The sequence below is a fragment of the Myotis nattereri genome, assembly GCF_964212035.1.
Source record: "Myotis nattereri genome assembly, chromosome: 20".
In the NCBI taxonomy this organism is placed as follows: domain Eukaryota; kingdom Metazoa; phylum Chordata; class Mammalia; order Chiroptera; family Vespertilionidae; genus Myotis; species Myotis nattereri.
In genome coordinates, this window is record NC_138096.1 from 5691750 (window position 1) to 5717385 (window position 25636).

A 25636-nucleotide genomic window follows, 5' to 3' on the forward strand; every position below is an offset into this window, starting at 1 on the left:
AACAGGACAACGATTGAAATTTCTTTTGAGAGCCAAATTTTTTAAACTGAAACGATATATAGGTAGGTACATTGTTCTTAACTTAATTAGGGTCCTCCTAAGGCTTAGGAAGAGCCACACTCAAGGGGCCAAAGAGCCGCATGTGGCTCGCGAGCCGCAGTTTGCCGACCACGGGGCTAACCTGTCCTATTATAGGCTGCTTAAATTGTGGTCAGGTAAACAGTGGGATGGTACACAGGCACGAAAAATACAGATGCAAAACTATACTTAGTGCCTTAGGATACCTTTCACAATATATCAAAGGGGAGAGAGGAAAGCATTTCAGAATGGTAGGTCAGTATTCCATTTTATTTGCTTTTTTAACGTTTATCGTTTTATATAAGGAAGAGTCTGGAAGGATGAGTGCCAAAATGTTATTTATAGTTCCCTCTGCATCTGAGACTTCAGATAACTTAAACTTTATTTCTTCTTACTTAACTATGGGGCTTCCCTCTCCTCTTTTTTTTTTTTTTTTTTTCCCCACTTAGGAAACTTTCATCGAGCTATCCTTAAGACCGGCCATTGCATTTTCTGAAATTTTGTTTTACTTGTGCAGTGACGATTTTGCGTCATGCTTTAGGGAAGGACATTAAAATCCAGAATTTTTTTTTTCCTCTTTGAGGGATTAAAATAACTCCTTGGTGATGAAAGTGGATGCGTTATTTGGAAAATCCACTGATCTGCAACACTTTCTTCATGACAAGTACAGAATAAAGTGAGATATTAGCGTAACGTGCTGAAGCGGTCAGCCAGAAGTGATCCTACCAAGAGAAATTATTTATTATTTTCATTTATATGAGACTGATAGGTCACCTCTATCCAAAGGGGCCCCTATCAGGTGTGTGTGTGTGTGGGGGGGGTGATGTTGATTGCACGCGCTCCATCACTTTGTATTTGAATCAGAAATGAGGTGCACACAGGTTCATGGCAAAAGAAACAGGTTTTGTTTGTTTTTTTTTAAATATATTTTATTGATTTTTTTTTTACAGAGAGGAAGGGAGAGGGATAGAGAGTTAGAAACATCGGATCAGCTGCTTCCTGCACACTCCCTACTGGGGATGCGCCCGCAACCCAGGCACATGCCCTTGACCGGAATCGAACCTGGGACCCTTCAGTCCGCAGGCCGACGCTCTATCCACTGAGCCACACCGGTCAGGGCAAGAAACACGTTTTTCATGAGTCGCCGTTGCTGCCTGTTACAAACTTTTTTTTTTCATTTCAGGCAACTTCAAGAGCAGCAGCGGCAGAAGGAGCTGGAGAGAGAAAGGATGGAGAGAGAACGGATGGAGAGGGAGAGGCTGGAGAGGGAGCGGTCCGAGAGGGAGAGGCTGGAGAGAGAGCGCCAGGAGCAGGAGCAGCTGGAGAGAGAGAGACAGGACCGCCTGGAGCGGGAGAGGCAAGAGCGGGAGAGACTGGAGAGACTGGACCGCGAGAGACAAGAGCGGGAGCGCCAGGAGCAGCTGGAGCGGGAGCAGCTGGAATGGGAGCGCGAGCGGAGGATACCCGCCGCTGGTAAGACGCGGGCACGCCCCTCCCTCCGTGGTCTGGGTATCTGAGCTTGGACGATGGGAGACCTTTGGTGCCAAGGGAGCGTTTGACGCTGGAGAGGCCCGGGATGAAGCAGTAGGATGGGGAATTAGGAAACGCACGTGGTGGCTACTTGCACATTTCCTTTTTATTCCTCTCTGTTGCTTTTTTGCTTGGAGACGTACAGAACACTCTTGGGAATTTGTAGTCTGGCATTCTCCTTCTTCCAACTCCCTATACGTCGGCTCTAAAGTCGAAGTGTTTTTTATGAACTTTTTTTATAGTGGAGGGACTTGGGCTGGTAATTCCCTCTCGAGGTTGCTTTAAATGGTCTCGGACGCCTTAGGACCCTGGTGCCGCTCGGCAAGAGTGTATTCCTGAGGCTCTGGAGGAGGAATTTAAAAGCGGGAGGCGAAAAAACAGTCCTCTCTCACACGGACTAGTTATTTCAGAATTTTTTTTTTTTTTAATGCTGTGGAAATGACTCAATGATGGCATTCATTGCAAGACCCACCGGTGAAGATAGGACTGAAAGGTTGAGGCCTGGTTCCGTTCATTAAAATGAACACTTATTGTAGGATTTAATAATTCGTTTTTATTCCGCATGGCCTCTAGGGGAAGTCTCAGGGTGGGTCGGATAAAATACGGGTTTGTTGTCTGAGTGAATTATCTGCCTTCACCTGCCCAGTTATTTTCTGGGGTGATAGCCGATGGAACAAAACTTGCCCATAAATAAGCATTGATTAGGGGGGGTTTCCAGCCCTTTACAATAAACATTGGCCAGTTTGGCTGTTTGGTGTTTAAAGAGGAAAACAAACAAACAGTTGAACGTATTGATCTGTTTATGGTCCTTCATCGTATAATCTTAATGTGCTTCCGGAGGACCCAGGAAGGACAATTAAGAAGGCAGGTGCTGTGTTTCCCTTGTAAAGGGTGGGCTTGCCCAGTTCATCCGTCTCCTCATTCGGTGGAAGGAACACGTGATTCATCCTCCTCTGGGTGTCAGGATGCGCGCCCAAGCGCAAGCATTCTGGGGCGGGAGTCGCACGCGGCCCCCCGATGCGCTGTACTAACTGTAGTCGACTTTGATACACTGTGTCTGAGTGCTGGTGTTGTGGCTTTACTACCTCCCTTTTTCTCTCTCCTTTTTTTATCCTGTCTTTCGCCGCTGCTTTCCACCTCTGTCCAGCGCCACCTCCCGCCGGGGCCAGTGGCCAGCCTCCTCCGGCACCGCCTCCATCCCACGCCACAGGCATCTCAGCTCCAGTGCCAGAGGCCACTCCTGATTACGCTGGAGTGACCGCCCTGCCACCCGCCCCCACCCCCCCGACGCCCCCCCTGCGGCACCCCGCCACCCGTTTCGCCACCTCCCTGGGGTCCGCCTTCCACCCGGTCCTCCCCCATCACGCCACCGCGCCTCGGCCCCCCAGCAAAAACTCTCGGCCTTCTTCCCCCGTGAACGCCCCCCCTTCCCAGCCCCCCGCTGCGAAGCCCGGTGCCTGGTCGGCTGCCAGCTTCTCGCCCCTGCCCCCGTCCCCTCCGATCATGATCAGCAGCCCTCCCGGCAAAGCGACGGGGCCCCGGCCTGTCCTCCCTGCTGCTTGCGTGTCCTCTCCTGTGCCCCCGAGGCCTCCCTCCCCGGCAGCGCCCAGTGGGCTGCTGGACGCGGTCACCCGCCCCCCCGTGTCTCCACCGCCTACCTCAGGGCCAGCGCCGCCGCCGCCACCCCCCCTCGCACCCCTGGCACACTGTGGCCCGCCAGCTTCGCCTCCTCCGGGCACCCCTGTTGCCTCAACTCCCTCCTCCAAGCCTAGTGTTCTCCCTTCTCCCTCTGCAGCTGCCCCTGCCTCTGTGGAGACTCCTCTAAACTCTGTGCTGGGAGACTCCTCTGCTTCTGAGCCAGGCTTGCAGGCAGCCCCTCAGCCGGCCGAGACGCCAGCCCCACCGGGTAAGGCTCCCCGCGTACCCCCACCCTCTCTGCCCCCCCGCGATCACTGCCAACAGCTGGAACCGGGGAGGCGGTGTGGATCCCTTAGGCCAGAGCACCATCGCCTTCCTAACGTGGGGAACGTTAAAGGGGTGTTGTTTCCCGTCGGGTGAATTGCATGGGGAGGATCCCGGGGAGGAATGTCCTCGTGGAGCTAGAGGTTGGCATCTGCAGCGGGATCATCATTGTCCAGTGATGAAGGGCCGCCTCGGTGCATTCCTTCTCAATTGCACCGAGAAAGCGTTCCAGGCCGCACGCGAGGTGCATAGTAACCATGTGATCAGCCCGGTCTTCCTTTCGTGTCTGGAAAATTTACAGGGAGATGCTTAATGTTTAGCGCCCGGCTGTGGTCGTTATATGACATCCTAGGGCAGTGATGGCGAACCTTTTGAGCTCGGCGTGTCGGCATTTTGAAAAACCCTAACTGAACTCTGGTGCCGTGTCACATATAGAAATGTTTTGATATTTGTAACCATAGTAAAACAAAGACATATTTTTGATATTTATTTTATATATTTAAATGCCACTGAACGAAGAAAAATCAACCAAAAAAATGAGTTCGCGTGTCACCTCTGAAACGTGTGTCATCGGTTCTTCGCCATCACTGGCCTAGGGCCTCCTCTGCAGCAGTTCCGGCCTTGGACCCTGTTTCACCTCAGCCTTCCTTTCCTGAGTTGGGGTTCCCATACTGGACTTCCAGGGGTGGTGCTCCCCTAACCCCCGTGGAGCAGCCTGGCTTTGCAGGAGGGGTGGAGAGCATGGCGGGCTTGCTGTCTGCCCCAGAGAGTTCCATGGTCCAGAATTACAAGAAGTGGCCGGCTACAGGGGTAGTTGAGAGAGAATAGCATCTGCCACAGTTATCCCTCCCCCATCCCACCCTATGCCTGACCGTTGCTGGCATGGTAACAGGGAAGGGAGGATGTAATCTTCAAAGTATGGGTATGGGTTCGTGTTCGTTCTCTCTCTCTCTCTCTCTCTCTCTCTCTCTCTCTCTCTCTCTCTCTCTCTCGTTAATCCTTGCCAGTGGATATCTTTTCCATTGCTTTTCAGAGAGAGTGGGAGGGAGGGAGAGAAGAGAGAGAGAGAGAGAAACATTGATGTGAGAGAGACACATCAACTGGTTGCCTACTGGTTGCCTTCCACATGTACCCCAACCCGGGGTGGGGAGCGAACCCGTAACCCGGGTATGTGCCCTTGACTAGGAATCGAACCTCTGACCCTTTGGTGCATGGGTCAATGCTCTAACCACCGAGCAGCACCAGCCAGGGCTAAGTATGGATTATTTCTATCTAGAGGAAGACCTGGCTCTGTAAGTAAATAAGAAGGTGTTTAGCAAACCTCCTGCCCCTTTAAAAATAGGATTTAGCAAGAATTACAGAAAGGAGTAGGACGACAAATTGGTGCTTACCAACAGTGTTATAAGTCTGGATTTAAACACACCGTTTTTGTGTTTTTTTTAAATCTTCGTTCTCAAGATAAAGTAATAAGTCTTATTATTGCTGCATACATATTTTTTCTTGTGGACTTCTCGGATTTGCATAAACATGTTAAGCCAAAATTCTAGTTAAGTATCACTGTGACAGTAATGCCGGACAGAGAGGCACAATTATAGCTCGATGGTCAGACAGCCTACCTGCAGCAGCCTTAGCAGTAACCCCTGGGAGAGTGACAGCCCCTGGGAGAGTGACAGCCCCCGGGAGAGTGACAGCTCCCGGGAGAGTGACAGCCCCCGGGAGATTGACAGCCCCTGGGAGAGTGACAGCTCCTGGGAGAGTGACAGCCCCTGGGAGAGTGACAGCCCCTGGGAGATTGACAGCTCCCGGGAGAGTGACAGCCCTCGGGAGAGTGACAGCCCCCGGGAGAGTGACAGCTCCCGGGAGAGTGACAGCCCCTGGGAGAGTGACAGCCCCCGGGAGAGTGACAGCCCCCGGGAGATTGACAGCCCCCGGGAGAGTGACAGCCCCCGGGAGAGTGACAGCCCCCGGGAGATTGACAGCTCCCGGGAGATTGACAGCCCCCGGGAAAGTGACAGCTCCCGGGAGATTGACAGCCCCTGGGAGATTGACAGCTCCTGGGAGAGTGAGAGCCCAATGGACTCTCCTTGAAACACTTTATGTTTTCAGCTTGTGTAACTGCCCAAAGGCAGCAGTTTCAGAAGATGTACCTCCCAGTGTGCAAATAGCATTTTATTTCCCCCAAACACCCCTTTGAAGCCTGAAGGGAAGGGGTACCCACCAGTGCAGTTTTCTGATATTAAGATCTTGTTCGCTCTCTTTGGGATTTGAGGAGAGTTGGACATTTTTCTCTTACCCCCCATCTTCTAGGCTAAAAAAAAAAAACCACCTCTGTACTTTGTCTATATCACTGAATGATTTCTGGTAGTGATTTGGCGCTTTTACTTGGTCCTAGTCGAGTCCTTAACTTCAGTGGTTCTCTGTATTCTCGCTACACATTGGAATGCGGTGGGGAATAATTGAAAATGTTGATGCCTGGGACCCACCGACCTTTCTGCTCTCAGGCTAGCCACTTCGGCTGTCTATGTACAAGTCAATATATGTCTTTGCTCTTGTAGAATTTATTGAATTTACGATTTACACAGATTTTTGGGGGTCTGGTATTTCAAATAGTACCTACTGCCATCATATACATTGCCCCCGCCTCCCCCTCCCCCCGGGGTGCTGCCTCCCTTCCAGATTTTATAAGCATTTATTTTGTTTACTCAATCCCCACGAACAAAAAATAAACTCTAATTAGGTGCTCTGTGGCATAGATCTATCAGTAAAGCCCTACTACTACAGCCAGTAGTTATGCACTGTGGCTTCACATGTTGGTATCGTTTTAATACTGACCCAGGCTCTCAACGTGATGGGAAATGGAACTCGCCAATAAGGTAGCAGCAGTCCGAGTCGCCTGTTGGTTTGGCATGACGCTCTGCCCACGGGCCCACGTGGGTGCTGTCGTCGTCGTCTGCTGTTGCCGGTCTCATTGTGCGTTTCTTTCTCTCAGGCATTGTCTTGGGACCACCTGCGCCTCCACCCCCTCCTCCGCTCCCACCAGGCCCTGCCCAGGCTCCAGGGGCGCCCCCTCCTCCCCCAGGACCCCCCCCTCCTCCTCCACTTCCAGCCTCAGGGCCTCCGCCTCCCCCTCCTCCACCCCCTCTTCCGAACCAGGTGCCCCCTCCGCCCCCGCCTCCCGCTCCTCCTCTCCCTGCCTCTGGATTTTTTATGGGATCCGTGTCCGAAGATAATCGCCCCCTAACTGGACTGGCGGCTGCAATTGCTGGAGCAAAACTTAGGAAGGTGTCACGGGTAAACGCGATTTCCAAATTATTGTATTTTTTTATGTCTATCTCGTTCTCTCTCGATGTCTGTCTTGTTCTTTCTCAATGTCTGTCTCCTTGTTTCTCAGTGTTTGAAAGACTGACTTGCTTGTGCTCTAATTTTATGAATCCTAGGTTAATAACTTCATTCATTTAAAAAAAAATGGAAAGAATTTAAGTTTACAGAAAAGTTGCAAGAATAATACAGCTTCTGAAAACCCGCCACCCAGACTCGCCAGTTAACGTCTGACTCTTCTTTTATTCTTTTTTTCCTCCGAGTATGTTTCTTTTACATACACATGTGTGCGCGCACACCCGCGCGCATTCCTTCTTGTCTGAATTGCGAGGAAGTCAGGGATACCAGGCCCCTCTTTCCCTAAACGCCTCACTGAGCTAGGACATTCACCTGCATGACGACAGTGCAATTATCCAAATCAGGACCTGTTGTCGCTGGAATGCTACCACCTACAGATCTATTATCTGTTGTCCAGTAATGTCTTCTACGACAGTTTTTTTCTAGCCCAAGACCACCACCCATTCTGTGTAGTTCTTGTGTCTCTTTACTTTGCATTAATTTGTAGCAATTCCTCAAACTTTCATGATATTGACTTTTTAAAAATATATATTGTTATTGATTTCAGAGAGGAAGGGAGAGGGGGAGAGAGAGATAGAAACATCAGTGATGAGAATCATGGATCGGCTGCCTCCTGCACGCCCCACACTGGGGATCGAGCCCACAACCCAGGCATGTGCCCTGACCGGGAATCGAACCATGGCCTCCTGGTTCAGAGGTCGACCCTCAACCCCTGAGCCACGCCAGCCGGGCGATACTGGCATTTTGACAGCTAGAAAACCATTATTTTGTAGCTCATCCTTCAGTTTGATTCATCTGATGTTTTCTCAAGACTAGATTCAGGTTATGTGTTCTGGGGCAATTATTTTTTCACCCCCAATATGTCCTTTTCCGTGTGTCCCACACAGAGACATGTGATAGATTCTCCCCACGTTTACGGATGCGAACTTGGAGAAAACTTCCCTTGCTCTTCCCTTGCTCAAGAACCCCCATTGGTTCTTGAGGAGGTTGCAAAATAGATGCCTTATAGAAATGGCTGCTGCTGTATCATTCTGGTTTGAGTGTCATGTAACGGTAAAGCGCGGTATTGCTTAACCTCGGAGCTTACCATCTATGTGTGTTTCGTTAAGATGGAGGACGCCTCTTTCCCAAGCGGGGGCAGTACCGTTGGCGTGAATTCGGCCTCGTCCAAAGCCGACACGGGTCGTGGGAACGGACCCCTTCCTCTAGGGGGCAGTGGTTTGATGGAAGAAATGAGTGCCCTGCTGGCCAGGAGGTAAGCGGGCAATCGTGTGGGCGTGTCCAGAACTGGGAGCGTTTCCTTCATTTCCTCTCAAATATAATTTATCTGGATGCAGTTCTTCCCTCGTGGAGTCGTTTTTATACGAAGAGATGATTTTTTTTTTTTAAAGAAAAGAATCCAATTTACCTTCCGTTTTAGGAGGAGAATTGCCGAAAAGGGGTCCACAATAGAAGCAGAACAAAAAGAGGACAAAAGTGTAAGTTACTAAAGACCCGGGAGTGTGAGGCTCAAGCACAGGTCATTCAGGAAATTCTGGCAAAGATGGGTGCGAACTGCACGTGAACTTAAGATTGCTTATTTTTTTATTCTTCAGGCGGTAAGATAGCTGGTGATGAGCAGTGCTTATGCGTTTTTGATGACATTCCTAGTCAGATGGGTTGACTACCCGGGGTGGAGGGGGAAGCCCTAGGTTCAAGTCCGTAGCGTTTAATTCTGTACCTAAGTTTATCATTAAAGGAGCAGGAGCGGGCTCAGTCCGATAACCTTACGGAGCCTCTCCCGCCACCTCTGCCGCCTCGCCAGCCGTGAGCCCCGCTTCTGGCTGAGCGGCGCTCCCCCTGTGGGAGCGCACTGACCACCAAGGGGTAGCTCCTGCATGGAGCATCTGCCCCCTGGTGGTCAGTGCGCATCATAGCGACCGGTCGTTCCGGCATTCGGTCAATTTGCATATTGGGCTTTTATTATATAGGATGAGCGAATGACCTTCTACTAGATCAGCGGTTCTCAACCTGTGGGTCACGACCCCTTTGGCAGTCGGAACGACCCTTTCACAGGGGTCGCCTAAGACCATCCTGCAGATCAGATATTTACAAGACGATTCATAAGAGTAGCAACATGACAGTGATGAAGTAGCAACGAAAATAATTTTATGGCTGGGTCACCACATGAGGAGCTGTATGTAAAGGGCCAGAAGGTTGAGAACCGCTGGACTAGATGGTGGTGGTGGTTTGGTTTTGGTTTTGTTTTTCCCTCTTAGGGTGCCCGTTTCCTTGCATTTAAAATGAAGGAATAATAAGACTACAGCAGCAGCGTTTCCGTAGATGTTTGCCCTGGGAGCTGCAGTTGGTTATTAGCTGGGCTCCCCTCCCAGTTCAGCCGGGCGAACTCTGCTGTATCTGTTCCGTGGATTGGTGTTGAACACAGAATAGAATGGTTTTTCCCGGTACACTGGGCCTGCTGGGCTGCCACCCCCCGTCTGGCGGGACAGCGTTGGCTAGTGCAGGTCTCAGTGAGAGCGCGAGGGAAGGCGTTCCGGGGGCACCGGAGGGCACGCTGCCAGGAAAGGGAGAAAAGGGAGAGGGGAGAAGATGGACGAAGGGAGAAGTGGCAAGTGGCGGGAGGAATATTGGGAACGGAAGGGCTAGTCCCGACTCTGTCCGCAGGTGTGGATGCTATTAACACGTATTTCTGTGTGTTTAGGAGGACGCGGAGCCCGTCGTTTCTAAGGCCTCTTCCACAAGTACCCCTGGTAAGGGCACGAGACCTGGCTCACACCCTCTCCCAGTGTCCTCTCTCTGGTCACACGCTCCGTTTCCCCAGGGTTGGGTCAGGTGACCGCGGGGTCTCTAAAACGTGAGAATTTCTGTTCACCCTTGAGATCGCGGCCTGTTTTTTCCCTCCGCCCTCTGCGATGATGCCAGAAGCAGCTGTTAATTTCTTTTTGCTGTTGGGGGGACCTGTTGAGACCCCACGTTTTGTGGGTTTCCTTGGTAACGACTCAAGGTTATTCACTAAAACAAAGAAAATGCATTCGTAGATGAAAGGGAAGTGTTTTTGAATAATTAGTTCTTTTTTAAAAAAAATATATTTTTATTGATTTCAGAGAGGAAGGAAGAGAGGGCGAGAGAGAGAGAAACATCAGTAATGAGAGAGAATCATTGATCGGCTGCCTCCTGCACACCCTCCACAAGGGATCGAGCCCGCAACCCAGGCATGTGCCCCTGACTGGAATCGAACCCGCGACCCTTCAGTCCGCAGGCCGATGCTCTATCCGCCAAGCCAAACCGGCCAGGGCTAATAATTGGTTCTTATAGATTGAGCATGTTAACCAGCATTAAGTCTTATTTCCAAACATTCTCAAAATGGGAAGGTTGTCATTTTAACCATTCATTTGGCTCATGGTGATAATCGAGGAAATAAAGCTTCTAATTTGTAAGGGGGGGGTGGTGTAAAAACCTTTTGGAAACATTCTTGAATTCAGTGAAATTTTTAAAAGTATATTTTTATTGATTTCAGAGAGGAAGGGAGAGGGAGAGAGAGATGGAAACATCAGTGATGAGAGAGAATCTTTGATTGGCTGCCTCCTGCACGCCCCATATTGGGCATCAAGCCCGCAACCCAGGCTTGTGCCCTTGACTGGGAATCGAACCCGGGACCTTTCAGTCTGCAGGCTGACGCTCTGTCCACTGAGCCAAACCAGCTAGGGCCTTACACTCTTTCTTAATTTAAAATACTTTACACTACTTCTTTCTAACGACTTAAAAATATCCTGCTCTTACTCTGATGATCCTGTCTTCATCAGAGAAACTTCTTTCCACCCAGTGCATAGAATTAATAGCATTTTAGATGTAACCATCTAAGCATATCCCCGAGAAACGCGTCATCCTTGCTCATTCTCCTCATTTTAAGGTCTGAAACTGTGCCAATCGGAACCCTTACCGATTTTAACTACAGTTCAGAACTGAAATTAAAAAAGTTTCTTACTTAACCGAGATTACTGCCCTCCCCTGTGTAATGGGGTTTCGTGTTTTATGACTTGCTTTACAGTAACTCCGGGAGCGTGCCGGGTATTGAATAATTTCCCCTCTTTATTTTTAAAGAACCAACAAGAAAACCATGGGAAAGAACCAACACCATGAATGGCAGCAAGTCTCCTGTGATATCCAGGTATGTTTCTAGCGTGTTTCTAGTGCATTTTTATCTGGGAAGAAGTTGACGTCTGCACCTTGACCGCAGAAAGAAGATGGGATGGTAGGTTGGACGCTGTACGGTGGAGCCGTGTGTCCTGTGGCTGCTGGACAGGCACTGTGCCCCTTTGAATGTCACCGGTGATTTGTTTAAATTGTCTAAATTCTGCCCGCTGCTTGCTCCCGGCCAGGCTGCCTGACCTGTAAGAGAGCTTTCATTCCTCCCAGTTATTTTTTATTTTGAAAGATTCAAAACGACAGAAAAGCTGAAAGAACAGTACAGTGAACCCCCATATACCCATCGCCTAAATATGCCAATTATTATTATCAACATGTTGCCACGTGTGCTTGAGCTCATATCTGCCTGCTCAGCCACCCAATTTTCCCTCTGAATAGTTAGAAGGCAGTTTGCAAACCTTTGCTGCTTTCCCCTGAATACTTCTGCATTTTTCCTGAGCACCAGAACATCCTTCGACGTAGCCCCGATCGTGTTAACCGCTCTCAAGAAATTTAGCGCTGAACCATAATTTACAGAATAATACATTCACCTTTTCCCGCTAGCCCCGGTGGCATCCTGTATTTTGTAAATGACGTTTTTGAACGAAGCTTATGTTTTTAACACTGAAAAGCGGCTGGAGAGAAAAAACCGTGATGTTTATGAGAGAGCAAAATGAAGCCTAAAATTTTGAATGTGTAAAGTAGGAAGACTTAGGGTTCTCTCCGTGGAAACTTCTCATTATAGTCAAGTTAGAAAAGAGAGTGCCCGGGCCCAAGACGGATTAGTTCATGTTCCTACAGGTGGCCATGTGTGTGTGTGTGGTCAAGGGAAGTCGCTATTCCTTAGCGAGGCGTGCTTTATTATAACTGAGTTCATATCTCAGGTCTCAAACAGAGACGAAACTTTTTGTTTGTTTGTTTTGTTTGTGAGATAATTTAAAGGGCTCCCAGGAACAAAAGCTATTTTCCTCGAGACGAAAGAGTTTTGCATTTGTGTGGTTTTATTTTTGCCTTTTCTTTTTGAGCCAGTTGCCTTGTTTCTGCCTCAGAAAAGGCAAAATTGACTCTACTCCCAGACATCTAATAAAGAAAAACACAAGGGTGGGCCTCAGAGTGTCACAGATCTGTTCTGGGTTAGCCTGAGTCTGAATTCCCATCTGTGTTCCCAGCAGCCCTTCCGGATGGCAGAGCAGGTTAGCAGGGGACGCGATGCTCTAAGCACCGCAAAGGAAAACGGGGATTTTTGAACAGAAAGATGCTTTGAGTTTCCGAAGGGACCGAGAGAGGAATCTGTTTGATTTTAGAGGAAGATGCGCAGCTTGCTTTGGGTGGGCCTGTTTTCTCGGGAGAGTGGGGAAATGGCCCGTTAAGTTCCCAGGTGCCTAGTGATGGAGGCTTTGAATGCATGTCCGGTAGCTGGTACCCCCTTTTCTTCAGTAGCGCAGTAGGAAGCCGGCTGTGTCACGTACACATCAGAGAGCAGAACTGTGATGTGCCCTTTGTCCTTTGAGGGTGTGGATCAAGCGTGTCAAACTCGCGGTCGGTAAGTAAGCCAGGCGTGTGGCCCGCCGGCTGCGAGTTTGACATGCTTGGCGCGGGGAGCCATCCTTTCTCCTCTTTGCCGCTCTTTATCCCTATCTCGTCGGTAGGAATCCCATGGCGGGCTTGCCTGCAGCTACCCCTGAATTCACGCAGAAGTATCTCAGAGGGGACACGGAAGAGGGCCTCCCCAGGGAATATGTTTCTCAATGTGGTTGGGGGTTCGTTTAGCGCAGGAGTGGGGGCTGTCCGGCTGGCCGGCCGCACGAGGCCCGCGAAGGCATGTGGTCTGGCCCTGCCAAGGCCGGAGGGGTGAGTTCATGAGACGTCTGACCGGATGGAGCGGACTCATTCTCAAGCTGGTAATTCGGTGTGGCCCGTGGATGATGTGATCCATGTCCAAGTGGCCCTTGGCAGAAAGAACGGGTTGCCCACCCCTGATTTAGTGAATGAAAAGTTACTTCTGGGAAGATTTTTTCCGACGTCTAAAAGGCATTTTAGTGTGTCCTGAAGGCCACCATTGGAAAAGCATCTTCACGTAGATGAGTGGAATATTGGCTCTTTCTATCCAGGACCCCGGTAGGTGGTGTTCCGTTCCGGTTCTGAACTAGGAATTCCGAAAGGCCCGGCTACTCCCTGACCAGTCGTACACCTTTCCATAGAGTCGGTCCAGCCTCTGATGTGCGTGGTGGAGATCTTCACGTCCCACCGCGGACCCTGTTAAACCAGAAGCCGTTTTTAAAACAGGCTGAAGAGACGAAGAACAGTATTGCTTTTCTTCCGAAGTGATCTCCCCTGTTCCTTCTGAAAAGCAGGTCCCTCCGCCGTTTTAGGTTTTTATGGGAGTGCGCCTCATCCTCGCACGGTAGCGAGGATCCCCATTTCTCTTGTGGATACCCAGGTCGTCATTCTGTGCACGGCAAAATGGGTTCATATCCTCTGTTAACCGTTCATTTAGAGGGTTAATGGAATACTGCATGATGCTGTGTTTGTTAAGATGTCAGGTAGTGGCGTCAAAGCAAAAATGGCGTTGTCACAATGCTCTGGACGCTGCCTGGAATATCACGTGGGAAAGTGTGTGTTTTCTTTAAGAGCTTTAACAGGTTCTCATCAAGCAAGAGCTTACAGATCTTGTATTCAGGACGGGGAAAAGGACCTTTGCCTGCCTCCCGATCAGAGTTTGTTCTGTATCCTTCAAGCCACAGTGGTTTTGACTGTGCTTTTATTTGAGGCTGGATAGCTTTATGTTCACTCCAATAGAAATGTCTTCTGTGTTTTGATACTTGCTGAATCTCTGTGTTGCAGATTTCCCCGTGTCTGCCGTCTGTAAACAGAACGATTTTTTTTTTTTAATTTCTGATTAAGTAAACAGTAGCCTCACATAATTAGAATCAGTTTCCAAAGATCTACTTTTTCGGTTGGAAACCTCATTTTAAGGTTAATGGACTCCTTTAGTTCTGATTTTGCTAAGTTCTTATTTTAGTTCTTGGAGTTTGCTAAGACTTAAAAAAAAAAAAAAAGGCTATAAAACCGCATGATGAGAATTACTTTTTAAAGTTCTATTGTCTACCTACCCCTTTAAACGGTTTTTCCCCTCCATAGACGGGATTCTTCAAGGAAAAATCAGATTGTTTTTGACAGCAGGTCCTGTGATTCGTTACACAGGTATCACCGTGATGCGGCTATGATTTGAGGCGTTGAAATGACGTGTTCAGGGCAGGGCTGAGCTTTTTCTACCTGGATCGGTAATCACCACGAGGGAGATGTTTGGGAAGATGGAATCTTTCAGGTTTAGCTTTATTTATAGAACACTTTTTTTAAAAAAAAAATCTAAGAGAATTTAAATTACTAAAGTTAATAGTGTTCATTTCTTTGTCATCACTGTATCATTATGTCAGTATCAGTATAAAGGGTAAACACATCAGAAATTCTAGAATGGGAATCTGAGGCCGCATAGTATATCTAGGCTGTTTGTAGCTTTTTCATTTTCTTTTAAAGATTTTTCTCTTTTTAAATATGGGACGAGGGCTTTTAGAAAGTTCGATACTGGGACCCAGGACAGTAGTAGAACCACAATTGTGGATAAGTTATTCTTGGAGGAAAATCTCTAGATACATGGTTGGGAATTGAGTGTCTTTAATAACCTACCGTCTCACATCCTGAACGGATTATTTGTTTTCCAGGATGAGTCCTAGGATCCCTTTTTTAAATTAAGAAAACTTAAGATGTGATTCGTGTATTTCTTTCTTCATTAAAAAAAAACAACAACAGGCAGTTTGAAAAAATCCTCAAATGCATAAGCTATATTGAGACTTCATTTGGCAGAACAGGGACTTAAATATTGTAGAGGCAGCACTCTCATTATAAAGTAACAAAAACCGCTGAGAAACCCTCAGATTTTGTTACCAGAAAACTCATAGACTAGAAATAACAGATCTACCTATTATATGTATCTATGTTTAAAAATGCATGCCCAGCTGCCTAGGATGTGAGCTGAGTAGGGTAAGGAGGCGCGTTTATAGCATGAGTGAGGAGTTCTGTAACCAGACCCTATTTGGCCACATTGTTATGTTTATATGACCATAGTAAGATGGTTTTTTCTGCCTTTTTTTTTTTTTTTTTTTGAGGTCATGTAATTTTTAAGACCAAAAGACTCATTCAGGAAATTTGCTGGTAGATAGAAAAATAGCACATAACAACGAGATGTTCTGTTGTCAAGTCAGGATTCTCAGCTAACTTGCTGCCTTTACACGTAGTGCCTGCTGGGACACGGCTGTTTTTAAACCTGTTTTTTTAAAAAGTGGTGATTACTTCATTCCTTCCGTATGAAAAGTTCCCCCCCTTAGCTCATTATCACGGTGGTGGTGGTGGTGGTGGTGGTGATGGTGATGGTGGTGGTGGTGGTGATGGTGATGGTGATGATGGTGGTGGTGGTGGTGATGGTGATGGTGATGGTGATGGTGGAGGGTTGCATGTTAGCATGAACTCCGTTTTTTTTAAAAATTGCATGTTCCCACGAGTGTTTATTACATAACAACAATAATTGATTGCACCGTTTAGTCAGTATGGGGATATTGACAGCGTACTGCTCGGTTCCGTAGCAGACTGCGGCCAGTCACAGGCCCTGGAAGGTAGGCATGGTATAACATGGACAAAGTGTTTAGGCAGTTGTACCATGAACTGTGAAAAGTTAGAGAGAAGCAGGGCTGATAAGGATTTAACGCTGGAGGGCGGGAATCAGTGGACGTGGGTAAGGGAAATGGGCAGGCTCGACCTTGACGAGTGTGTCATTGGGCCGGACTCTACGTGGAGCTCCGGGACTTGCATACGGGGGACCTCATGCATCGCAGGTGACTGTGCCACTAACTGGTCTGCGCAGCCACGTTCAGAAAGGGTCTCCTCACAAGAGGAGGGAGAACAGGTCCTAGAAATCTCCTTCCCCCCACAGTGCCTGTCCCGGTCGGTGCTCACTGGGACGTTACTTTCCTTGTTCATCCACATGTAGGAAGAGATCTAGTGAAATAAAACGGGTCGACTTGCTCACAGCAGCCTTTTAAACAGTCATGTGTTTGATGTCAAAGCAAATTAACTCAGTATTGCAGCTTCACACGCAGGTAGCATGTGCCTCTGTAAGAACTATACAGTTAAAACCTTGTAGAGGGTGTCCCAAAATTCACGCAAGCAGTAATTTTGATAGGAAACACAGGTTTATAATTAAAACTTGTAAATTTTGTATTGATCCATAAAGTATACAGTCTAGGGTTATGGATGGAATAGCACATCGGATAAACGGCCTCCACGGCTTTGCTGGCACAGACACAAAGCCGTGGTCTTCATTGGTCTTCATGGTCCCTGTTCCTGGGCCATCATTGCTACTTGGTCATGCTTATCAGATCGAAGGGATTGAAATCAAAGGGCAGCAGATATTAGAATCTGATTCAATGAACCAAGTAAAATTAGGCTTTTATTTTTTGTTGTTGTTGTTAATGCTCACGCAAAATTCAAATCTGGCGTGAATTTTGGGATGCCTTATAAAAGTCATATCCATTGAGTCTTGGTTCAGATTGCTTAACATTGGTACTCTGCCAAGTTGGAAATACATGACTTGCCTGACGGTTTTACTCTGCATTGATTTGCGGCCCTTAGAGAGTGGCCGCCCACGACACGAACCCGGAAAATAGAGGAGGGCCCAGTTACCTGGCTGGCTTTTCCACGCAGGATTTTCGCTTATTGCCAGAGTTGGAGAGGAAGCTGGGGCTGACTTTGGTGATATTGAAACCTTTGCATACACTGTGCCTCATCCCCAAGACCTTATTTCTTCGTGTGAAGATTTTAATAGAAGCTAAACTTCTGAAAGTGCAGCAGTTGACCATCAGCTTTTTGTGTGGCATTTCCTTAAAAAACAAACACACACACACACACACACACACACACCATAATATAACTGTACGGAAGTAGTTAGCCACACCACCACCATGCGGATGCCATCTCCATAAACACTTTATCTGGAAATAGTCATTGGCTATGACTATACGTAATAATCATTTTCACATAATCATTTCCCCAATATTTTGTATTTATTTTGGTGCTTGAAATGGAATAAAAAAAACAGACAAAGAAATCATGCTCAGTCAAATGTTTTTGCCCCCAAACCAAGGTGCAGAATTTGCTAAATTGATTCACACGAGAGTAAAACATCTGTTATTATGATTTCCCTCCCACTGGCTCGTCAGCTCTCTGGGAGGTCCCGTACACTTTCAAGAGAAGGAGAGCGGACAGGGTGGTGTCACGTGGGGCCTGGTGGGGCCGCCAGCCCCTCATCTCTCTTGATGGACACGTCACATGTCACCGGGTGACCTGCCTCGTGCCCAGAGCACCTTGACTCCTCTTCACTGCAGTCGCCTCATCTTAGCACAGTGATGGCGAACCTACGACACGCGTGTCAGAGGCGACACGCGAACTCATTTTTTTGGTTGATTTTTCTTTGTTCAGTGGCATTTAAGTATATAAAACAAATATCAAAAATATAAGTCTTTGCTTTACGATGGCGGCAAAGATCAAAAAATGTCTCTAGGTGACACGGCACCAGAGTTCAGTTAGTGTTTTTCAAAATGCTGACACGCCGAGCTCAAAAGGTTCGCCATCACTGTCTTAGCCCCTTCCCCCAACTTCTCGACAAATAACGGAGCATGCGGAGAAAAGTGCAAAAGGTGTCCTGTTTTCTGTCCTGATCGGCCCTACGGCTTTGACCATTAACGTCTTCTTAACACGATGCGTTTTAAGACGTGCCCTGAGCTCCGGCGCCGGGCCGGGCCCTGAGCAGGGATGTGTGAGCTCTGCGGCTCGCCGACGCGTGGCTGACCTGCCCTGGAACTCTCATTTGTACAGACCCAAGTCCGCGCCCTCTTCGCAGCCCAGTGCCAACGGAGTCCAGGCCGAGGGACTAGACTACGACCGGCTGAAGCAGGTGGGCCCGGCAGCCGGCGTCTCGCGGCGCTCGCTGCTTTTAATTTTTTATTTTTTAATATATTTTATTGATTTTTTACAGAGAGGAAGGGAGAGGGATAGAGAGCTAGAAACATCGATGAGAGAGAAACATCGATCAGCTGCCTCCTGCACACTCCCTACTGGGGATGTGCCCGCAACCCAGGTACATGCCCTTGACCAGAATCGAACCTGGGACCCTTCAGTCCGCAGGCCGACGCTCTATCCACTGAGCCAAACCGGTTTCGGCATCTCGCTGCTTTTTAAAAACTGTCCCGCGTGCGTGCGTGTGACAGACGGCGAATGTGCCCGAAAAGCAGGCGGGGCGCGGGTGTTCTCTGCACGTGAAACAGCGGCGTTGGCACGCTTTGCGCTTCTCAGATCCTCGTGCGTTGGTGCCGGGGGTTTGCGTGAAGAGGCCGCAGTGGTCGGGGGGTGGGCACCCCTCTGCTATGAGATGGAAAGGGAACGGGGGCCACGTACACACCTTCACGTGTGCGGTAGCCACGTTAAGTCAGTACAGAGAAACAGGACATTTCAAAGTCACATTTCACTGTGTGATCAGTATTTTAAAATGACTGCCCTCGCCGGTTTGGCTCAGTGAATAGAGCGTCGGTCTGTGGCCTGGAGGGTCCCAGGTTCGATTCGGGTCAAGGGCACATGCCTGGGTTGTGGGTTCGATCCCCAGTGGGGGGCGTGCAGGAGGCAGCCAGTCAGTGATTTTCTCTGATCATTGATGTTTCTCTCCCTCTCTCCCTCTCTCTCCCTCTCTCCCTCTCCCCCTTCCTCTCTGAAATCAATAACAATAATATTTAAAACAAATAAAATAAAACTACTAATGAGTTCCTCGACATGGTTTTCTTCGGACTACATTTCTGAAACCTAGTGTCTGTTTTACATTGAGAAAGGATCTCGTTTCAGCCCAGCCCCTTCCAGGGGCTCAGTAGCTCCGTGTGGCTGGTACCTTCGGTCTTGGACCGGGCAGGGCCAGCAGGGTCCCGTCCACCTTTGTCTCCTGTGAGGGCAGCCCCTGGGGGTCCTCCGGGGGGACCTCTGGGGGTCCTGGCCATGCAGTTGGCAGCTATGGTGATTCTTAAGCCAGCCCCATACGTCAGGCCTGATGACAGGTGTGCTAGGAGCTGGCTGTCCCCTTCACGTGTCTCCTCCTCCGCACCCCGGGGTGCCCCGCCCCGCACACCCTCCCCGGAGGCTAGACTGAAAGCTCCTGTCCTTTCTGGAGACGATCTGAGTCAGACCCGTCAGGGGATGACAGAGGGATGGATTATTTCGGTTCTAGAAAGCATTCCGTTTTGTATCTTGCGGGGAAGCAGAGAGGGTGGGGAAGGGAGACCATGGAAACCAAACGCGCCGAGGCCCGTCTCCCGGCACGGACCCCGGGACCCCGGAGACTCGAACCAGGCGTCCCGTTTCGTACGATTTTCAGGTTTTACAGGAGCAAGAATGGTTTCGGCGGTAACTTACTCTCTGCCTCCCTGGTGTGTTTCTCTGCTGTTCTAGGACATCTTAGACGAAATGAGAAAAGAACTAACCAAGCTAAAAGAGGAGCTCATTGACGGTGAGTGTGTAAACAAGTCTGGTATTCCCGCAGAGTCCTGTGTAATAAGAATAGCGAGTTTTAAGAAAATGCAAATAAAGAAACTCGCTGTTCGTTACTTGAGGGCGTAACACGATTCCTTTTCGGTCGTATCCTGCCCTTGGCTTGGCTTGTGGGCGGCGCTCTCTCCTTCTTATAACGGAGGTAAAAAAATAAGGATAAGCAAGATCCCCATGTTTCAGGTATTGAGAAGTAATGGCTGGGAAACGGGGTGATGCGTCTTCCTCTGGGTTCCCCTACTCACCCATCCCGCCCCCTTGGTTTGGAGCCCTCAGGATACGTGCCTTCACCTGGCCTCCGAAAGGGAGAGAATAAATAAATATAGGCACGTGGAAATGGGTATCGTCTTTGTAATGAGAAGGCGAAAAGACCTGTTCAATGAAGCGTGCGAGATCCGTGTGTTATTTTATTACTGGGAGGTCGAATCGAGCCCAGCCATTAATTAACATTTCTTCGTCTCTTGGTACCTGACTATTTCATTTATTTTGAATCCTTTCCTTTTTCCCACCCAGCAATCAGGCAGGAACTGAGCAAGGCCAACACCGCATAGAGAAGCAAACTGCAGAGAGAGAGGACTTAAGCCCGGAGGAGGAAAGGCACACCGACCGACAGTGATGGCGACCCTCGGGCCCTCCGTGTGTGAGCCGTGAGAAGGTGATGGAGACGGTCGGAAGGGGGGGGAGGGCCAGGGGGGAACCAACCTACTTTGAAAGCCTTCAGACACCGTGACTCCGGCGGCCAGCTATTTCTCTCCCAGTTTGCTGCTTTCCTCTGACCTTGTCAACGGGATGGAAGAGCCGTGGAACGTTCCAGAAAACGCTCCATAAGCCCGTCAGGCAGGATCGCCCGCCGCGCATTGAAATATTTTCCCGGTCAAGATCGGATCTCACATTTCCACAACCCATGGCTTAAGAATAAAGAGGAGCAAGGCTTACGGAGGTTTATTTTTTTGCAGAGAGCGCTGATGAAGATTTCAGCAGGTCATGCTATTGTATTGTACATGTTTCTCTCAGGTTCGTCTTCCTATCATACTTAGTCCATGAATATCGAGTGAGCCCCGTGTATGTTTCGATCGTCCAAGGTGGGACAAAACGGAATGGCTGTGTGCTTTTGAAGGGTGATATTTCTCAAGAAAGCGTCCCCCCCCCAAAAAAAAAACGACTTTGTCCGGCTGGAGGAGTTTCAGGATGATGGGAAGTCACTCGAGTTAGCCTTCACGCAATTTTGTAGATTTCAAACATACAATCCGTCCCGGAATTTAAGAGATTTACATGCCTTCCTAAATTGTTACAATGCTTTACCAAATCGATGACTCCGACATCACACAAAGCAGTGGTCAAATGTAAGACGATAATATTGTAGATTTTCCTGTAGGTTTTCGACCTTTTGTAGACTTCTGCATGTGGACATTTTTATAATGTAATTGACACAACCACCACAAGACGCGCTTTTTTAAATTGCCAGACAGTAATGCATGTCACCGTGACTACTAGTGGCCATTTCAAGGCCTGGTCCCAGGGGGGAAAGAAAAAAAAAACATTTTGTAGCATCGAGGGGAGTGGGAGGGAGGGAAGGAATAATTTTTTTGTTTCAAGTTCATCTCTGCACTATCTTTTTTTTCTCGATTACCTGCATGAAAAAAAACAACAACGGTGAGGACTATCTCATGACTTTCATTGGTTAATATGTACCAGAACCAAGTACACAATCCTTGCTGTCACATCTTCAGCGATTTGTCTCTGGGCTTCGGGCGTGTCAAGGGTCTGACACGCGATTCTGCAGGTACTACATGCTCCCGACCGCAGATCTGCTTTGGGGATTGTGTGTTGTTGAATGACGGGCGCTGACGATGGCGGCAGCAGTTAAGGTCGCGGAAAGCGTCGGGTGAGGGCATAATTTTCTTTTAATAAATAAAGCGAGACTCGGGTGGCGGGAACGAGGAATTAGTTCCTCTGCCTCCCAACTGTGCGTGCGCGGGTGTGTTCGTGCGGGCACACGCGTGTGGATGTAACCCACTCCCCCCCCCCCTTTTTTTTTTTTGACATTTTGTAAGATTAAAATAGGACAGAGATCCTATCTGTTGCAATGATAGATTTTTTTTTTTTTTTACATTTAGGAAATCAAAAATCCTCTAGGCTCTCCACCTTGATTCATGCTTGAGTTGTTATGTGCCATATTTGCTTTGATGTCTTTGGTTATCACTAAAATGTTACAGAAGGAATAATCCACCCGCTTTCTAGATTTTGTGCATCACACAGTCCATAAGACAGGGCCTGTCCATAGCGTCGCTGGCTGGGTGCTGCCGGTTTGCAGCGTTGTCACGGCTTGAATGAGGTTTGAATGAGGGATTTTTTTTTTTCCTTATTACAGTAGTTCTGTTTCTGTACAAACTTCCTTTTTAGGTTGATCTGTGTTAGATGAGCTACCATAGTTCAAGTGCACAGTTCTCTTATCTGTCCGCCCTTCATTGTCATACATTCGTAGTAAAGACATTCAGGATGCCACAAGCTTAGAAAGTACTCTTTTCTTAAAGGAATAGGAGGCGTTTTCATCTTTATTATTGTACCTTTTGGTTATGTAAACACTCGTGATCTGAACGCTTATGTCCCCTATAAATCTGGTCGGAAGTAACTTGGGGTTTTGTTGGTTTAAGTTCAATAGTCTACGCTAGGGTAGAGGACTGTGGGGTACGAGTGGTCCAGAGGAAGAGGAAAGATGACAATAAAATGCTAGATCTGACAAGGAAACTGGTTGATGCACGAAACGTTTTGTGCCTTGGTCTCACATTAACACGACGCCCATGTCAAGCGACAGAAAGAACCAGAGCCACCACGTCCCGCTTCCCATCCTGTCGCCTTCTCCCGGGTGGCTCCGCGTGTCCTCTCCAAGGAGCGCGATGGCCTCCCTGTCGGCTGTCACGCGTGTTAGCACGTGTGTGAGGGATGTCAGCGACGACCGCGGGAAGCAGAAGCCGGGGTTCTGCGCCTGCCCCACACGCCGTGGGAACCACGCCATCCCCGGAGGTTCTCCGTGCTCCTGTACGTTGGATGTCTTAAGCAGTTTAGGGGGTCCTTTCTCACGGCAGGAGGGGGGCCTCCTTTCCTCAACACTGTGACCTGATCCGTGCACACCTGTACTCCACGCCCTGTGGACAGCGGACACATCAGCTGCACACCCACTGAATGTACCCCCCCCTTAGCGCTGGTGCTGAACTCTCCGCACAACAGGCATCCTGGTTTCCAAGTTCGTTCTGAAAATTTCGCCAGCATCCCGCGTCCCTCGAAACTGAAGGCGACACACGAACGGATGCCGACGTCCCCCCTGCTTCCCGGTGTCCGTCCTGCCGCGCGTCCGGTTCTCCGCTGTGTTTGATCCTTGCTGTTTTCATTTACATTTTCCTACACGCTAACTTCGATTGTGCGATTGAAATAAAGTTGCAGTACATACGTGTTGCTCCGTCTGTGGCCCTTAGATCACCGAAGGGAAGGGAGCTGTCGGTTCTCAAAACACGTCTCCTCGAATGTGGAAAATCGCTTTTTATAAAGTCCGGGGCCACGTGAGGTTTTACACATCGCGTCCCTTTTCTTGAAAGAGTTCATAAGAGTCACCGATACTAAGGAATGTGTGCGGAGGGAAAGTGGGTCGTGTATCTCCTTTCTGTTTAGAATGATTAACGGTTGCCCGTTCCCGGTTTGTTCTTATTTTCTCACTGGGCCCCTTCCTCTTCCGGTCAAGAGAATGACAATGTGTAATTTTACCCCATTGTTGTCCGACCACAATAGTCAGATCTTAAACTCACTTATGCGGTTCAAATTGTTATCCACATAGTTTGCAGGGCAAAGGGCATTGTGTGGTCAAGGGCCTTAACCAAGGACTGAGTTACATACCGTGGGATCGCCCTAGCCGGTTTGACTCAGTGGGTAGAGTGTCAGCCTGCAGACTGAAGGGTCCCGGGTTTGATTCCGGTCAAGGGCACTTGCGCGGGTTGTGGGCTCGATCCCCAGGAAGGGGTGGGTGAGGAGTGTGCAGGAGGCGGCTGATCAACGAATGTCTCTCATCATGGATGTTCCTATTCTCTCTCCCTCTCCCTGCCTCTCTGAAATCAATAGAAATATATATTTTTTAAAAAATACAGGGGGATCTGTGTATGTGTAGTGTGTGATTATACCTGATGCCAATTTCTTAAAGCCCCGAAGCAGCAGTACTTTTTGACTCCTACAAAGTCCTCGTTTTGAGCTCCGTTTTAAACCCCATTGTCTTCCTTAGAAGTACAAGCACGCGGCTCTCTTCTTGCGGCAGACCGTTGCCCCTCGCCATCCTGTCCTGCCCGCGTCCCCATCCTTCAGGTCGTTGCCGCGGCGACCCAGTCCACAGTTCTAGAAATAGCAGCTGAGGGTTTTTCCTATCCTGTCCCAGGTTCTTGCTCCCTTCCTATGTAAACAAGTCAGAATGTCTGTCTGCAGGCAGAAAGTCACTTCCCATTCAGAAATGAATTCAGTGCCCTAGCCGGTGGATAAAGCATTGGCCTGAGGACTGAAGGGTCCCAGGTTCGATTCCAATCAAGGGCATGTACCTTGGTTGCAGGCGTGATCCCCAGTAGGGGGCGTGCAGGAGGCAGCTGATTGATGTTTCTCTCTCATCGATGTTTCTCTCTCCCCCTCTCCCTTCCGCTCTGTAAAAAATCAATAAAAATGTATTTTTTTAAAAAAAGGAATTAAGTAACAAATGGTAACCTTTTCCATTTGCCTCCCAACAGCGTCTCTGTCTCCTAACTGTGTATGTATTTCCGGCTCCGTTGTGAGGCCTTGGCCTTTAAATTCCAAGCAGCGTTACCCGGGCAGCGCAGGTTACACAGATGTGCTGCAGGGCCCGTAGTTGCTTCTCGGAGCCGTCACAACTTAGCCTTGACCTGTCGACGGAAAGCGTGAAGAATGACACCCTACGGGGCATGCTGTGTCCGGGCGCTCTCATTCCTCTATGGAGCGATGATACAATCCCCTTTCCTAAGGACATTTCTCTAACCTTCACTTCCAAGGGTCAAACCGGATCCGGGCGTACCGTCCTTGTTTTTAGTAGATAAGGGTGGTGTCTGGACATGTCCTAAAAGTGCTAAGGCAGCGGTTCTCAACCTGTGGGTCGCGCCCCCTTTGGCGGTCGAACGACCCTTTCACAGGGGTCGCCTAAGACCATCCTGCATATCAGATATTTACATGACGATTCATAACAGTAGCAACATGACAGTGATGACATAGCCACGAAAATAATTTTATGGTTGGGTCACCACATGAGGAACTGTATTTGAAGGGCCAGAAGGTTGAGAACCACTGCGATAAGGAGTGCGACAGGTATCCCAAGGTTAGTGATGCTCAATACCTCGGGCTTTTCGCTGAAACGCCATTGGATCATCCTATTTAGATGCGTTTGAAGTCACAGCATGAAGGGTGTGTAAGGGACCTGGGTGAGTCAGTGAACAGAATTGTGGTAGATCTGTTGGCTGCATAACGATCCAGCGGAGATCTTTGACTTTGAAGAGTCGTGTTTCTCTTGAGTGTGAGCACATTTGACGAAGAACCTAGAGCTGGGGATCCCTCGGGAAAGGCCGTTTCTGGGGGGCAGGTACACTGAGGTCGCCTGAGCCAGTTTCGTTGTTCCCAGCACCCAACAGGCTGCGATTTGGTTCTCCCCATGTTGACTCCAGATAATTTTTAAGAATTGAGATTCTTTTTTTTTTTTAATATATTTTTATTGATATCAGAGAGGAAGGGGGAGGGAGAGAGAGAAACATCAATGATGAGAGAGAATCATTGATCAGCTGCAGCCCCACAGTGGCTATCGAGCCTGCAACCC

General features: G+C 48.8%; 1 protein-coding gene across 3 annotated transcripts in view; it reads left to right on the forward strand.

Moving 5' to 3' along the window:
* ENAH (ENAH actin regulator) overlaps positions 1–22296 on the forward strand; it is a gene marked incomplete at its 5' end in the record, with an annotated part of 102239 nt that extends 79943 nt beyond the window's left edge. For 2 of the 3 annotated variants that reach the window (XM_081114357.1, XM_081114356.1), the window contains 10 exons: positions 1262–1551; positions 3404–3514; positions 6560–6861; positions 8076–8221; positions 8387–8444; positions 9668–9716; positions 11068–11134; positions 18079–18157; positions 19693–19750; positions 20302–22296. In XM_081114357.1, coding sequence (XP_080970483.1) covers positions 1262–1551; positions 3404–3514; positions 6560–6861; positions 8076–8221; positions 8387–8444; positions 9668–9716; positions 11068–11134; positions 18079–18157; positions 19693–19750; positions 20302–20339 — 1198 coding nt within the window. In that variant the 3' untranslated portion in view covers positions 20340–22296. Of the gene's footprint in view, positions 1–1261; positions 1552–2755; positions 3515–6559; positions 6862–8075; positions 8222–8386; positions 8445–9667; positions 9717–11067; positions 11135–18078; positions 18158–19692; positions 19751–20301 lie in introns of all 3 variants that reach the window. The other variant, XM_081114355.1, reaches the window with a different exon arrangement.
* Between the last annotated feature and the right edge of the window lie 3340 nt (positions 22297–25636).